The sequence below is a fragment of the Callorhinchus milii genome, unplaced genomic scaffold (genome assembly GCF_018977255.1).
Source record: "Callorhinchus milii isolate IMCB2004 unplaced genomic scaffold, IMCB_Cmil_1.0 Scaffold3, whole genome shotgun sequence".
In the NCBI taxonomy this organism is placed as follows: domain Eukaryota; kingdom Metazoa; phylum Chordata; class Chondrichthyes; order Chimaeriformes; family Callorhinchidae; genus Callorhinchus; species Callorhinchus milii.
Genome location: NW_024704744.1, coordinates 39,815,886 through 39,830,417, shown reverse-complemented (window position 1 = coordinate 39,830,417; position 14,532 = coordinate 39,815,886). Strand labels below are relative to the sequence as shown.

The following is a 14,532-nucleotide window of genomic DNA, read 5'->3' as shown; positions in this document are numbered from 1 at the left end:
ATACTGTAAAGTGAATTGATTGTATATTTGTAGGCAAAGCGTGGCAGCCAATTGCGCACAGCAGTGTCCTGCAAACACTCGTTGATTGAGCGACCAAATTATTACTTTTTTTTTGGCGGGAGAGACAATTATCCCCGGAATAGTGATCTGCCAATTGACTAATAACCGGGTTCCTACTTATTGCTAGGCAAACAGAGGCATGTGGGATAAGGAAAACTGCCCAACATGTTGCCTTGCCTGTAATCGAACCCAGGTCTCTCGCTTACGAGGCGAGTGTTCTAACCACATACTCCACCTGTATCTAATCTAAGTAGACTATAGGATGCAAAACAATATTTGGCTCGGTTTAGTCTCTTGCTGAACTATTCGAAGGAAGGGTATCTATCCACTTTTTCAGATAAGAGTGTCTCACGGTGGACGGGAAGTGTAACATTTTTGTCATTACTTAGTGAATACGTTTCTCTTATGTGAACTGCTCTTTGCTTTCAGAAAATCAAGGAATTGATAATAAATCAATCTTATTTACATATATTGTCTGCTGAAACTATTTTGATAAGTGATGCTGCATTCTACAATCTTTTAATTAAGCAGCAATAACTACCAGAGCATGCAATTAGAGAAAGCACTCAGATCTACACAGCAGTACTGGGAAAAGATGTCTAATAATTTTTTATGTGTGTGTGCAATGCATACAAATATAAATTCATATAATACAGTGATAATATAATTACAACTTTGGAGAAACTACAACGAAAGTAGTTTTATTAATAAGGAACAATCTTCGGGTTTGTATTCGATGAGAGAATTCTTCCTAATTTACTGAATTTGGGCTGCATCGCACTTATGTTTGAAGTCGACTCTAATTGATTTACTGAGTATCCTTTTGCAATGATGTTAAGGTTAAAGTCCATCCAATTTATACTTTGTCCCTCAAGAAACACCAAAAATACTTGGGTACATTTTGAACTTGAAATGGAGGTACAGACCAATTGAAAGAGTTAAGAGTAAGCTTTAACTGTGCAATATGCAAGTACCCTGATTCCTGGATTTCCTTTTATGATTTTCTATGTGGTGTGCTCCTTATCTCAGCCAAGCTATCTTGGCAGGTACTTTTCAAAGGCTTTCCTTGAGGGAGAGAAAGAAAATCAGATTGTCAGTCAACCTAATCTGGTTCCTCATGACTTCCAAGTGGTGAGTTCTCGAGTAACTGTGGCAGGAATCCAAGGAGAGCTTAGTTGGTTTACCTCTTGCCAAGCAGATACATTGACAGAAAGAAAACAGGATTACATTATAGCAGCAGAAAATAGAAATAGAAGCCTACCACTCCCTTCCCCCAAAAGTTACTGAGACAACATGAGAAAGATTGCTATGAGTTACACTAAGCCATTTGTTTCTTTTTTTCAGGGGGTATATTTGAATCAGTGGAAAAAACTCCATCTGGGGCAGAGGAACTAGCCTTTAAATTTGCTTTAAATACAATCAACAGAAATAGGACACTGCTGCCAAACACAACATTAACATACGACATCCAAAGGATAAATATCTACGATAGTTTTGAAGCATCCAGAAAAGGTAAGGCATTGTGCCCAGAAATGCTGTAAATGTATTTGTTCTGTATTCCCAGAGCACTGTCAAAGCTAATGGCATTTTATGATCAGCGAGTGTATGAAAGGACAGAAATGCTCTCTAGCTTTCTAACAGAAATAAGAAGGAAAAGCTGCCTGTAACATATAAAAGGACATTTGATGATGTAGTGCAGTAATAATAATAATTCTAGCATTTGATATTGGGCCTTATCAGGTCTTCGAGATGTCTCAAAGTGCTTCACAGAATATACTGTAAAATAGTGGAAGATGTTTGGTTGAATAATTCCTGCTGGCAAATTGGGTTTCTCTTTCATTATTAACAGAATTGTGTGTCTCCTCTTCAGCCTGTGATCAGCTTTCTCTGGGCGTGGCAGCCATCTTTGGGCCTTCTCATAGTTCATCAGCAAATGCAGTGCAGTCGATTTGCAATGCTCTTGGAGTTCCTCACATACAGACCCGGTGGAAGCATCAAGTCTCAGACAACAGGGATTCTTTCTTTGTCAACCTGTATCCAGACTTCACGTCCCTCAGCCAAGCCATTCTGGATCTGGTACATTTCTTCAAGTGGAAAACTGTGACAGTGGTGTATGATGACAGCACAGGTATGTGGACAAGCCGTACAAAGTAAGGAAAACATATTTCTGAGATGGGCTTCATTTGCATAAGTTATTTATTTGATATTCAGCAATTTGCAGAAGTGTTTATGAAACTCTGCTTTGTTGTGTGATGCCAGTCAGACAGATTTATACAAATGATGCCCCAATGCTCATTTTGCACAGTTGATTGAAAGTGTACAATGATTTGTTGAAAAAGAAAGGTGAGGGATCAGATTCATGATGTCTGTATGTTTTAAACGTGTGCTTGGAAATGTCAAAAGAAGATAAAGGTTCTTGTTCAAAATACTTGTTTCTGTTTAAATGTGAAGGTCAAGTTTACGGTATTTCTTAACTAAGAAGTTCAGAAGTCCATGCAGCAGATTAATGGGAATGCCACTCCAACTAGAACTATTCTTGAAGCTGTTTCCTCAAGTCGGCGTAAAACAATAACAACATCAATTTACCTTTCACTTCAGAAGGTGAAAAACCTTTGCACAGGTTTTCATGTCTGAAAAGCGTTCACACAGCTGACTGAGCTTGAACAAGAAAAAAAATGTTTTTCTTGGATTTCCTTTATTTTTCAATGATTTCTTCATTCAATAAGAAATACTACAAACCTGACTGCAATATTTTGGTGCAGTTTGCACCATCTCCAGAATTTGGAATGACTCCATTGTAGTCATTCCAAACTGACTACAATGATACAATGAAATACATAGTGATCCTCAACTTTTTTTCTGAAATATTCCACAGGCAATTTGCTCAAAATGGCAAATGCTTTTATGAACAGTGGAAGTTTTGAAAACAGAAGCACGCTGAGTAAGTGTGTTTGTAATATCCTGGAAGAGTAAAGTAGAGCTAGATTCCCATGTTGTATATATTGATAGTGCAGCTAAAGCCTTTCAGATTTCAAAGTGTTAAACTTGCATCTAATACATGCAGTCCTGGTGCAGTGTACCAAAGCCTTAAAGCTGATATCCTTAGAAGTACATTGAGACTCATTATTCAAACCTGACTTACTTCATTTTGCTTTTTCCCTTAATTTTGCTCTCTGATCACCTTCAGTCTGTCTCTTGTCCTTTGCACTCTCTCCTTCCATTAACTAGTTTATCTTCCCTTTGGTAATGAAACTTATGGAGAAAGCCCAGCGATATTCACCCAACAGATACTCATCCAACTATGCTCTATCTGTAACACAACCAAACCACAAGTGAAAAGAGACTTCATTCTTCAATCAGTGTAACAAACTGCATGGCCATTGTTATCAATTACTCTCATGAAATGAATTAAATTTGATAGCTCCATACCTACTACAATAATAGAACTTGAATAGATTTTTTGTTTAAATACATAGTTTATTTTAAAGGGCGAATAGCTGATATGAGAGAGGGGAAGTTGAGGGATCCTGAGAAAAAGCTTTATGCTGCTTGCTTTGCTGAAAGTCATTGTGTGGGCTAACACAAGCACACACACTCACATGTGCACCCACGCTCGCACTCTGCTCAGACTGACCACAAATATGTCCTTGCTATTATTTACAAGTTCTAATTGTGATACTCCTATGTATTTAGTACGCTCTTTTAGAATGCTTGGATTGAGCTGTTCCCATTTTGACTCAATTTGTGATCCTGAATTCAGGATTCACAAGCAAACCACAGCAGTACACAACTGCTACACTTGACAGAGGTTATCTGTGAAGGGGGTTGAAACATTACGATATTCTTGCTTTATCAACCGTGGGATTGCAGTTGATTTCAGGTGGGGCAAGCTAGTGGATTTCTTTGTCTACTGCTGGCACAAATGGCGGCGGGAGGAAAAGCCATTAGAAGAGGTAAGTAGCAGCGAAATTAATACTGCAAACCAAAGCCAGACCACGTGTGACATTTGAGAACTCCTTAACTATAACTTTGCAGTCACACTGTTTGCTGAAAGGAGGTTTAATTGTGGCAAAGGCCCCGATGCACAAAAATACTATGATTTTTGTTAGAATCATGTTCAATGAAGTGACAAATTACTACCTAGCTTGTCATTTGCATTAATTCTATGGATTAAAAATTATTCAGCCAGCTAACTGGTTTGCGAAAGCAGAAACTTGAACAAATATTATCATGTTTAACGGTCAGCTAGGCTGGAGAAACAGTTTGTGGGCACAGGTTTTACCTGCATGAATGCATAATTCCACACATTATTACTTTGATGAATTCCCCTTGATAGACACAGACGTTTCCTGGATCGACTGAGCACCACACTATTTTAACCTTTTATTCTAGGAAATTGGTAGAACAGCAGTAGTCATGGAGTCGAGTGTACAGGCAGAGACAGAGTTGGGTGCTATTTGTGTACATGTGGAAGTGAACCCCATGTCTGTGGATGATGTTACCAAGAAGCAGCATATAAATAGTGACAAGGAGAGGACTGAGAATAGAGCCTTGAGGAACGCCATATGTGACTGTGTGGGGGCAAGAGGAGAAGCCATTAGAAGAGACAAAGTGAAGACACTTAGATAGGTAGCAGTGAAATGAATACTAATGCTGGAAACTAAAACTGATACTATAAAGTTTTTTAATATGCGTGGTTAGTGTAAACCTGATACTGTAAGGTGTTTTAATATGCGTTAATATCACTTGTAATACTGTAAGGTGTTAATGGGTTGATTGCTGTCCAGCTAATGTAGTGAAATGTTTCAATGAGTGTTGGTTGATGCATTGTTCATACTGCCAACTGATACTGTTAATGTGCATTGTTTGTCAGGTAGCTGGCGCTGTAGAATAATAGAATTACATAAAATAACACAGAAATAGGCTATTTGGCCAAACTAGTCTGTGCCAATGTTTGTACTCACACAAGCCTGCACACTTTCTATTCCCATTACCTAAACCCCATCAATTCCCTTCTCCCTCATGCGTGCATCACATTTCCTCTTAAATACATTGTTCTTTGTGCTTCAAGCACAGTTTCTGACAGTGAGTTATACATTCTCACCATCCTTTACGTGAAGTTGAAGATCCTCCTAAACTCCCTCTTAGATCTAGTACTGGCTATCTTAAATGTATGGCTCTTTGGTTTGGATGCACAAACAAGAGTAACAGCGTATCAACATCCACTGTATCAAATCCTTTCATGATCTTAAATACCTGTATCATGTCCTTTCTCAAGCATCTCATCTCCAAAATGAAAAGTTGCTACCTGTCCAATCTTTATCAATAGCTGTATTCACTCATCCCTGGTAACGTCCTTGGAAATCAAGGTGAAACCTTGGGCAAAGTTTCCTTACTCCACATGCCTGATAATAATCCCTCAAGAAGAAAACAATAATAAATTAATCACTTCAATCCACAACTGTTTGTGGGACACTGCTGTGCGGAATTGGCAATTCATGTTACAGTATATTTTGTGAAGCGCTTTGAAACGTCTAGAAGACGTGAAAAGCGCTATATCAAATGCAAGGATTATTATTATTATAAATCTACACTGCATTCTCTCTAATATTACATGGATATGGAGACTGACTTGCTGAACATCTCTGTTTTTTTCCTCAAGTATAATCCTGTTCTGGCTTATCACGTCATTTTCCCTTTCACTCTCACTCTGACCTCTCTATCCTTGGTTCCGCTGCACTGCTCCAGGATGCTTCAGGAACATTATTTTATGCTTTGCTTAGAAACCTTTCAGATTACAGACTTGAATATTGACTTCAACATCTTCCAGCTTTATATCTGCTCTGCATTTGCATCAACTATCCCGAGCTTTTTCTTTTCTCTCTCTTTATCTAACGAAGCTCTACTGGAGTTTTACAATTACTACTGCTGTCTCACTTTTATCTTTTTTACATCACCATTTGAACAATATGTTCCCCCCTGATAAAGGCCCATTCAGTGCTTCATCATGTATGTAAATCATTTTAAACTTCATCTTGACTCATAGAAATATCTGAAAATGAGAGTTTATACAATGTTGGCAGATCTTTTAAGTGCCCAATGCACTGACCTTTTACCATACTTCTCAAGACTTGTGTTACCTGGCTATAATAATAATAATAATCCATGCATTTGATATAGTGCCTTATTGTGTCATTGCTACTAACAACTGGGTTCCAACTCACTGCTTGGTAAACAAAATACACAGTCAATCCACTTTACAGTATATCATGTGAAGCTTCACAGGATATACTGTAAAGTGGATTGACTGCATTTTGTGGGCAAAACATGGGAGAACAGTTGCACACAGCAATGTTCCATAAACAGCCATCGAGTGAGTGACCAATTTTTATTTTTTATTTGTGGGGAATTGCTGGTGAGGACACTGGGAGAAACTCCCTTCCCTTTTCAAATTTTTGTAAAAAGTGGATATTCTGGTATAGTGCCATTTGCACAGCATTTTCAGTGTCAGTCCGACTCATCTGATACCACACTCACTTCTGAGTCAGAGGGTAGTAAGTTCAAGGCCCACAATTTGATCTTTGAACACAGCTTCAGGCTGATGCAGTGTTGGGGGTGGGTTGCATTGTTGGAGGTTGCGTTCTTCGGATGAGACTGAGGTCCTGTCTGTCTGTTCAGGTGGATGTTAAAGATCCCATGGAACTTTTTGAAAAGAGAAGGGAGTTTCTCCTAGTTTTGGCCGACAATCCCTTGGATAAAATTGGTCACTTGCTTCTGGCTGTTTGTGGGACATTGTTGTGCATAAACTGGCTTCCCTGTGTAAACTAACAAAATACACAGATACCTCCAAAATACACAGTCACCATACTTTAGAATAAAACCTGTGGAGTTCTTTGCAATGCCCTCCTGACATAAAAGGCACTGTATCATGTACCAGGATTATTATTTTGCTCCTGTCTCTGCCCATTTTCATTATTGTATGCAATTATGACCTTGTGAGCCCCTCATTATCAAGCATTTTTGTGTTCCTTCTTGCCTTATGTTTCATGACTTTTTCCTGGTGGCTATTTAACTGTTACAACCATTTAAACCAATTACCCTATTCAGCAACCAGTCGGATTTCATTGCTAATTTCCTCCTTAAAGGCCATAACAACTGGTGGAGAAAAGTCTTCCTCCCTCTACCTTTAAAATGGAAAATCTTGTGCTCTACTCCAAGCTGCTTCATTGTTTAAATTTTGCATTAGACCTGCATCAATATTTAAACCTCTTGTGATTACCATTTCCACTGTTTTCACTGAAGCCATTAACTACATGAGGTGCATGTTGCCATTTTATGATTGTGACTTGGCAGCGATGAAAATAGTGTTGACAAACCGTCTCCTCCTCCTTCAGTAAAAGAAAGGAATTTCTATTCCTGCTGTATTTGTGATTTGTTGAGCATTTCCATGAAATCTTTTGTACCCAATGATGTATTTACATTAGTGACAACTACCAATGCCTCATTTGCCTGCAAAATAATAATAATAATAATAATAATAATAATAATAATAATAATAATAATAATAATCCTTGCATTTGATATAGCGCTTTTCACGTCGGGAGGACGTCCCAAAGCGCCTCACAGAGTACACTGTAAAGTGAATACACTGTCACTGCACTTTACAGTAAATAATAATCTTAAAAATAATAATCCTTTCATTTGATAGAGCATATTTCATGTTAAGAGGATGTCTCAAAGCTCTTTACAATATTTATAGTAAATTGAAGTGATTGTGTATTTTGTAACTGGCGATACTGCCAGTTTGCCATCAGCAACATCCCACAAACAGTCATGGAGTGAGTGACCAATTTTATTTGAGGGATTATTGACCAGGATGCTGGGAGAAACTCCCTTCTCTTTTTGAATAGTGCCATGGGATCTTTAATGTTCACCTGAACAGGCAGAAATGATCTTGATTTAATGTCTTGTTCGAGGGCGGACACCTTCAACAATGCAGCAGCCCCCCAGCCTAGATTATGAATTAGAATTGTGGAGTCCTGTAGCTCAGTGGTTAGAGCACTCGCTTTGCAAGCGAGAGACCTGAGTTCAATTCCAGGCAGGGCGAAACCTTGGGCAAGTTTCCTTACTCCACACGCCTAATAATAATCCCTCCAAAACCAAAAACAATAATTAAATTGGTCATTTTCAATCTATGACTGTTTGTGGGACATTGCTGTACGCAATTGGCTGCCGCGTTCGCCCACAAATATACAGTCAACTCACTTTACAGTATATTCTGTGAAGCGCTTTGGGACGTCCTCCCGATGTGAAAAGCGCTATATCAAATGCAAGGGTTATTATTATTATTATTATTATAGAATCCTGACATGGGGCTGAAACCCACTATCCTCTGACTCAGAGGTGAGAGTGCCATCAAAAGATCCAGGCTGACAAACCGTATGAAGTAACTTTGACACGTACCCCCGACGTGAACATTGCTAGATCAAATATAAGGATTATTGTTAATAATTTCCCCTAATTATTGTACATACATCTTCCAGTCATTAGAATTATTAGGCCACCAAACTTTATCACAAACTTTAAAACTATTGTGTGTAAAGAAACTGCACTGCAAATGGATAGTTTCTGCCTTCTCTGGGACCTGGAGCCAGTGTTGTAATAGTGCTTGAAGAATATGAATAGGCTACGGGTTGATTGAACGGAGGCTATCGAAGGCATTGTCAGTAAAATGTCTATTTTGTTCCATCTCAATGAAATTCCCTCAGGTAATCACCTCTCATTTTTCACAGGAGCAAGGTAATGGAAGGTTTAACTTGCTGTTTTGTCTTGGATTGTCAGGGCTGCACCCAATTGTCTGCTCTGTGGTGGGTTCAGTTGAGGGCAAACACGCACGTCATTGTAATGTGATGTGTGTGGCATCACACAGAGACAGGCAGGAACTCCGCTGTGAAGGGGGAGATGCAGATAATCGGCTGGCGCTCCCCCGATGATATTCCATTGATTTTGTGCAGTGAGAGCATGCAATGACGAGGATATATCAGTGCACATGATGTGTGATCATGTCACACCCTCTCACCGGACGGCTGTTCTGTGCTGGAACCTGAGTGCTCCCCATACCCAGAAAGCGAAGTTCCACTTCCACTTGTTTGTTCTTCCTTCCTCTGGAGGTGTGAGCAAAGGTTGCAAAACAGAACATAGTGCACTCTGGAAACTGACAGAGCAACTCAGGCAAGGGTGCTGGTGTTGAGAAATTGCTTCAAAGGTAGCTTGTTTCCTTTAATAAATGCAAGGTTAAGTTTACTACTACATCTATATTGGATTAATGATAATGGTAATCCTTGCATTTAATATAGCCTTCATCAAATTGTTGAGACGTCTCAAAGTGCTTCACAGAATATATTGTGAAGTGAATTGACTGTATATTTTGTAGGCGAAACACCGCAGCCAATTGCGCACAGCAGTGTCCCGCAATTGGCTGGATTGAGTGACCAAATTATTTTTGGGAAGGATTATTGACTAACAACTGGGTTCCTATTTACTAACAATGGGGTGTGGAGTAAGGAAACTTTCCTAAGGCTTTGCATCATCTGGGAATCGAACCCGGATTCTGTCACTTGCGAGACCAGTGTGCTAGCCACTATGCTATGGGATGCCATGTATAGACTAATAGTACTATATATCTGATGACTATATTTTTACGTGACTGTAATATTTAACGCAGATGTTTATCTTAATATAGTTTTAAGTTTTTTTTACGTTACTGAGGGAGCAGCATTGATGATTTCCTCCACTTTGTTTGAGGATCAGTATCTCATACTTCATGGTTCACAGATCAAACATAGGTTTGCAGCAGGATTGAATAGTGCAGTGAGATGAACTCTTTGTCCATTCATCTCTTGGACTTCGGTTTCCATCGCAGATCCAAGAGATGAAAGCCACATCTCTCTGTCAGCACCTTCAACCAGGATCTGAGTGAGGATCTGTGAGAATGAGCTCACAGCACAGAAATGCCAACAATGCAGCATACATTACATTAAAAGATCAGTAAAGATCTAATAAACCTGTGTACCGGCTCAATTGGCTGAATAGCCGCATTCTTTTCCTAGCTTTCTATTTTCCCATAAGCGTCATACTGTACCTCACCTAAAAGTGCTTGATGCTGAATTTAGATGCCAAAAGTGGAAAAGCATTTTATTCTCCAGCATTTAAATCCATCACCTCAAAGAGCATAAACATTCACCTAAAATTAAAAATTTAAGAAAACGTGCCACACAGCTCTAGTGAGGACCAACTCTTCCAATAGTAAATTTATTAGGTGCACTTTTCCTAGATTACGAAACAATTCTTATGTACTTTAATTCATCTGCAGAGCATTAAAAGGGAAAAGGTGTTTCAATTGATTTACGTGCAGACAAGAGACAGTGAGAGATGATGCTGCTCAACAATTACTCTTTGAATCACGCAGGATATGAATTTGTGCATTGGTACAACTGAAGGTTCATTGCTGCTTTGGCATGCATGGACATGCAGTGATTTGTTGGATATCAGCTATTTAATAAAAGAGGCATCTGGTACAAAGACACATAACATCGCTCTGTGCTTGTGCGATGTAGAAATGAATAATGCCAATTATTTTCTGACTTAGTGACAGGTTGCAATGGCTCCACAGGTCAGCTTCACCTTGTATTTGTGTTGTTTTTCTTTCTCATCTTTGTAAGGTCTCATTCGGCTACAAGAGCTCATTAAAGCTCCATCCCGATACAGCATCCGCTTAAAAATTCGGCAGCTTCCATCAGACACAAAGGATTCCAAGCCTCTGCTGAAGGAAATGAAAAGAAACAAGGAATTCCATGTGATATTCGACTGCGGTCATGAGATGGCAGCTGGAATCTTGAAGCAGGTGACTGTTTACAATGCACTGCAATACCATTCACACTTATATAGCACCTTTCATATTTCATGTCAGGAGGACATCCCAAAGCACTTGACAATTCCGGCTGGACACCGGAGCTGTCAGTGAGAGCGGGGGTTGCGGGGGGGAGAGTGAGAAGGGAAGAGATGACTGAAAGTGCATTCAAAGGGGTATGTTTCAAGGTGTACCCCAAAAGAGGGAAGAGAGGAAGCAAGTTGGAGTTTCCTGGGAATGGAATAATACAATAATGATGTAGTTATTGTACATTGACACAAAACATACACAAGCCCTTATTTGGGTACTATGTATTCAATTACATGCAAAATGTAAGCATTTCTAAGAACAGCTATTTAGCAATAATTTAATTATTTGCTTATATTACCCATGCTGAAGTCAGTGTACCCCTAGAAAATCCATTCAGGAAGTGATAAATTAGGGCTTTTCTTTCCACACTAAACTTGCTCTTGTGTAATCTGAAAGGAGTGAATCCTGCTGGGCTGCCCTGGCTGCCCTCTGGCATATGTGCCTACCAGTTGATGGCCAGTAGTGGGCGCAAATGGTAGGTGCTGTGCCTTGCAGCCATCTATGCAAACCGTTTGCAGCCTTGCAGATTTATTATTTTGTGAAAAAGCCAGTCAATACTGCAGAGGCGTGAAATAATAAAGATTCATGTTTAAATAAAGCAAAAGCTTCATTTGATATTTTTATTTTTTTTTAAATCCATTTTTGTTAAAAAAAAGTCCTGGCTTTAAGATGTGACATACTTTACAAAGTCATTTATCTTGCACGACTTGAACAAAGCAGTCAGTGCACAAATATGCTGCTGCCTAGTGTGAGGGACATTCATTAATATTGATAAAAGTACTGTCATTGAACTGTGTGTTTTGTTGAGGAATGTTATGTCGGGAAAGAAAAGCAAAATCCTTAAAAGACATTAAAGTTGCGATTTATTTTGAACAGTGTGATTTTTAAAAGTGGCCTGTTTGTAAGATCTTTTCCTTAAAATATGTGTCTTTATAACTGCACAATCTGCTTCACTGTTATTGATGACTCACACGGAGAAAGTTGGAGATACTTTGGCTGGAGATAGCCTAAATTACAACATTAATCTAATCACATAATTTTATCCCAAGTGGCTTGTACTCCTTTCTCTCTCAATCTCTCTCTTTCATAATCATGTAACATGCCAGACAAATGCTGGAATCTGACCTGACATTAATTTCTTTTTTGCAGGCTTTGTCGATGGGAATGATGACTGAATATTATCATTACATTTTCACCACTTTGGTAAGCAAGCAAACCACATTATTGGGGAGGACAAGTTTGCAGGACTTTGGGGAGAGAGCAGGGGAGCGGGATTGATTTTGATAGCTCTTTGCAAAGAGCCGGCACAGGCACGATGGGCCGAATGGCCTCCTTCTGTGCTGTATAATTTTATGATTCTATGATTATATGATTTTTTTGATTATTTTTTGGTCAGCCAAAAAATGTCTGACACACGCGGAAACCTATTACCATGCTTAAGAGTATCCAAACCAAGCTGAGATTTCCACGCATCCCACCTACACTTGGAAATCCCAGGGATAGATTGTTGGAATGGAATGCGCACTCTCTCCCTGGAGGGACGCACCCTGCTTACCAAATCCTGGAAAGTATTAGGCGCAGGTGGCAAAAGCCAAGGCTTGGGGATCCCAGAGTGTACATTGGGTACTGCTGGAGTCTAACAAGCTGAAACTGCATAGCGTGCCATTGATATCGCTCTGGCAAGCTTTCCCACTGGTTGTCCAGCTAGGAAAAACCTACCTGTTGGGCTTTGGCTTGCAGGGTTAACAGGAGCTGAGTGAGATGACTCCCTGCCCCCAGTGACTGGTCTGCCCTTCCAGTTCCTGTCAATAAGCCAGCAGTGCCTGGAATACTGTGGACCCGCCTGGCTCAGGAACCAGACTACTGAGACTGCCACAGAGGGGTGGCTCGATTCCGACATTCCATTAACAGGCATGTCACCTTGGAGCCAGTTCAGCTCCAAGGAGATCTTGCTTAATATAATGATGAGGATCATGCCAGAATGAATAGATGACTCTTTTTCACATTCAGGTCGCAATGGTGTCCTTTATTCAGTTGACCATTTTAAGACGCTGGATTAGTGATGGGTGCAATGATGTCCAAAAGACATTGTGTCAGCCTCTCATGCTGTACATGGAGCTGAAGTACACAGACTACACTTGAATTGTTCAACTGTTAGAACCATAGAACTATGCAGCACAGAGGCAGACCATTCAGATGATTGTGTCTATGCTGGCTCGGTTAACAAACAATCATTTTAGCCCAATTTACCTGCCCTTTCCCCATATCCTTACAGTTTACTCAATTTGCGTTCTTCAGCTTTGCTTTCAGTATGCCAAATAATGCTTTCCAGCATTTGAATTAATATTGATAGATCTACAGTCACTAAACTAGGTGATTTGGTGTTATGTGGGAAGTAGAATAAAAAGATTCATAGATGGTAGAGCTCAGAAATAGACCATTTAACCCATCCAGTCTAGGTGATGTTTATTCTCCACACAAGCACGTTTCCTTACTCCCTCCCCTATCCCTTAACTTTATCATCTCTTAAAAGATGTTTTAAATATTGAATTTTAAAAGTATTGTGCCCCTGCAGTGGCAAAATTAATAATGACTTGTACAGCATTTTCTTACATTTAGACATTCTTAGCAAACTGTACACACATGCCTCATTTATCACGACTGTTACCAGTCTTAGTTAAAGACACAATGCCATTGATAATGCACTTACTGCATTGACAAGCTTATTAAATGCCACTGACAATGCAGTATTAATACAAAGGTTGTGTAATTCTCGATCAAAATACATTAGGAGATGAGAGGGGTTGGGCATTCCTCTTTTGTTTAAGTTCCTCTCTTACAGTGACACATTGACTGACCTTCTCAACAATCACTTTGCAGTTTATTTCCCTTGCATTGCTAATCCTACAATCATGCTTTTCAAAAGTAGAATATGAGGACTAAAGCGGGTTACTTTTGTTCAAAATGTTCCCATTTTAGTTCTCTGGATATATAGTTTCAGAAATGCTATACTATTGGTTGACCTTTAATATAAAAAGCACAGTGTGGAACTCATGATGAAATCCTGATATTCTTACCATCAAATGGCCCTAAGACCCACATATTCTGCTGCAATGTTTGCAGTTGTCTTACTAGATGGTGCTTCATTGTACCAGCATCTTATACCTTAATGCCAACACACATCAGGAACAGTAAATAAGTGACATCTTCCCTTAAGCCCTTTAAATGCATTTTTGCATTGTTTAGTTTCTCTTTAGCCTTGGATTTAATGTAGAATGGCACTTAGTTCATTCCTGTCACAGACAGTTGGCTTAATATTAAATTACTTTTAACTCTTAGGATTCCCAGAAGTCATACTCAAGCTGTAGAGTGCCCTGGTCAGGCCGCACCTAGAGTACTGCTCAGTTTTAGTCACTGCGACATAAGGGGGCTGCTCATGCCCTAGACACATTAGAGAGGAGAGAGATTAACAT

At 39.4% G+C, this 14,532-nt stretch overlaps 1 protein-coding gene across 1 annotated transcript in view; it reads left to right on the top strand.

Annotated features, from left to right (window-relative positions):
- Positions 1 to 14,532, top strand: part of LOC103182218 (glutamate receptor, ionotropic, kainate 2) — a 220,217-nt gene that overhangs the window by 98,128 nt on the left and 107,557 nt on the right. The window contains exons 2-5 of the mRNA XM_007899133.2: positions 1,405 to 1,572; positions 1,931 to 2,188; positions 10,782 to 10,963; positions 12,209 to 12,262. Coding sequence (XP_007897324.1) covers positions 1,405 to 1,572; positions 1,931 to 2,188; positions 10,782 to 10,963; positions 12,209 to 12,262 — 662 coding nt within the window. The remainder of the gene's footprint in view (positions 1 to 1,404; positions 1,573 to 1,930; positions 2,189 to 10,781; positions 10,964 to 12,208; positions 12,263 to 14,532) is intronic.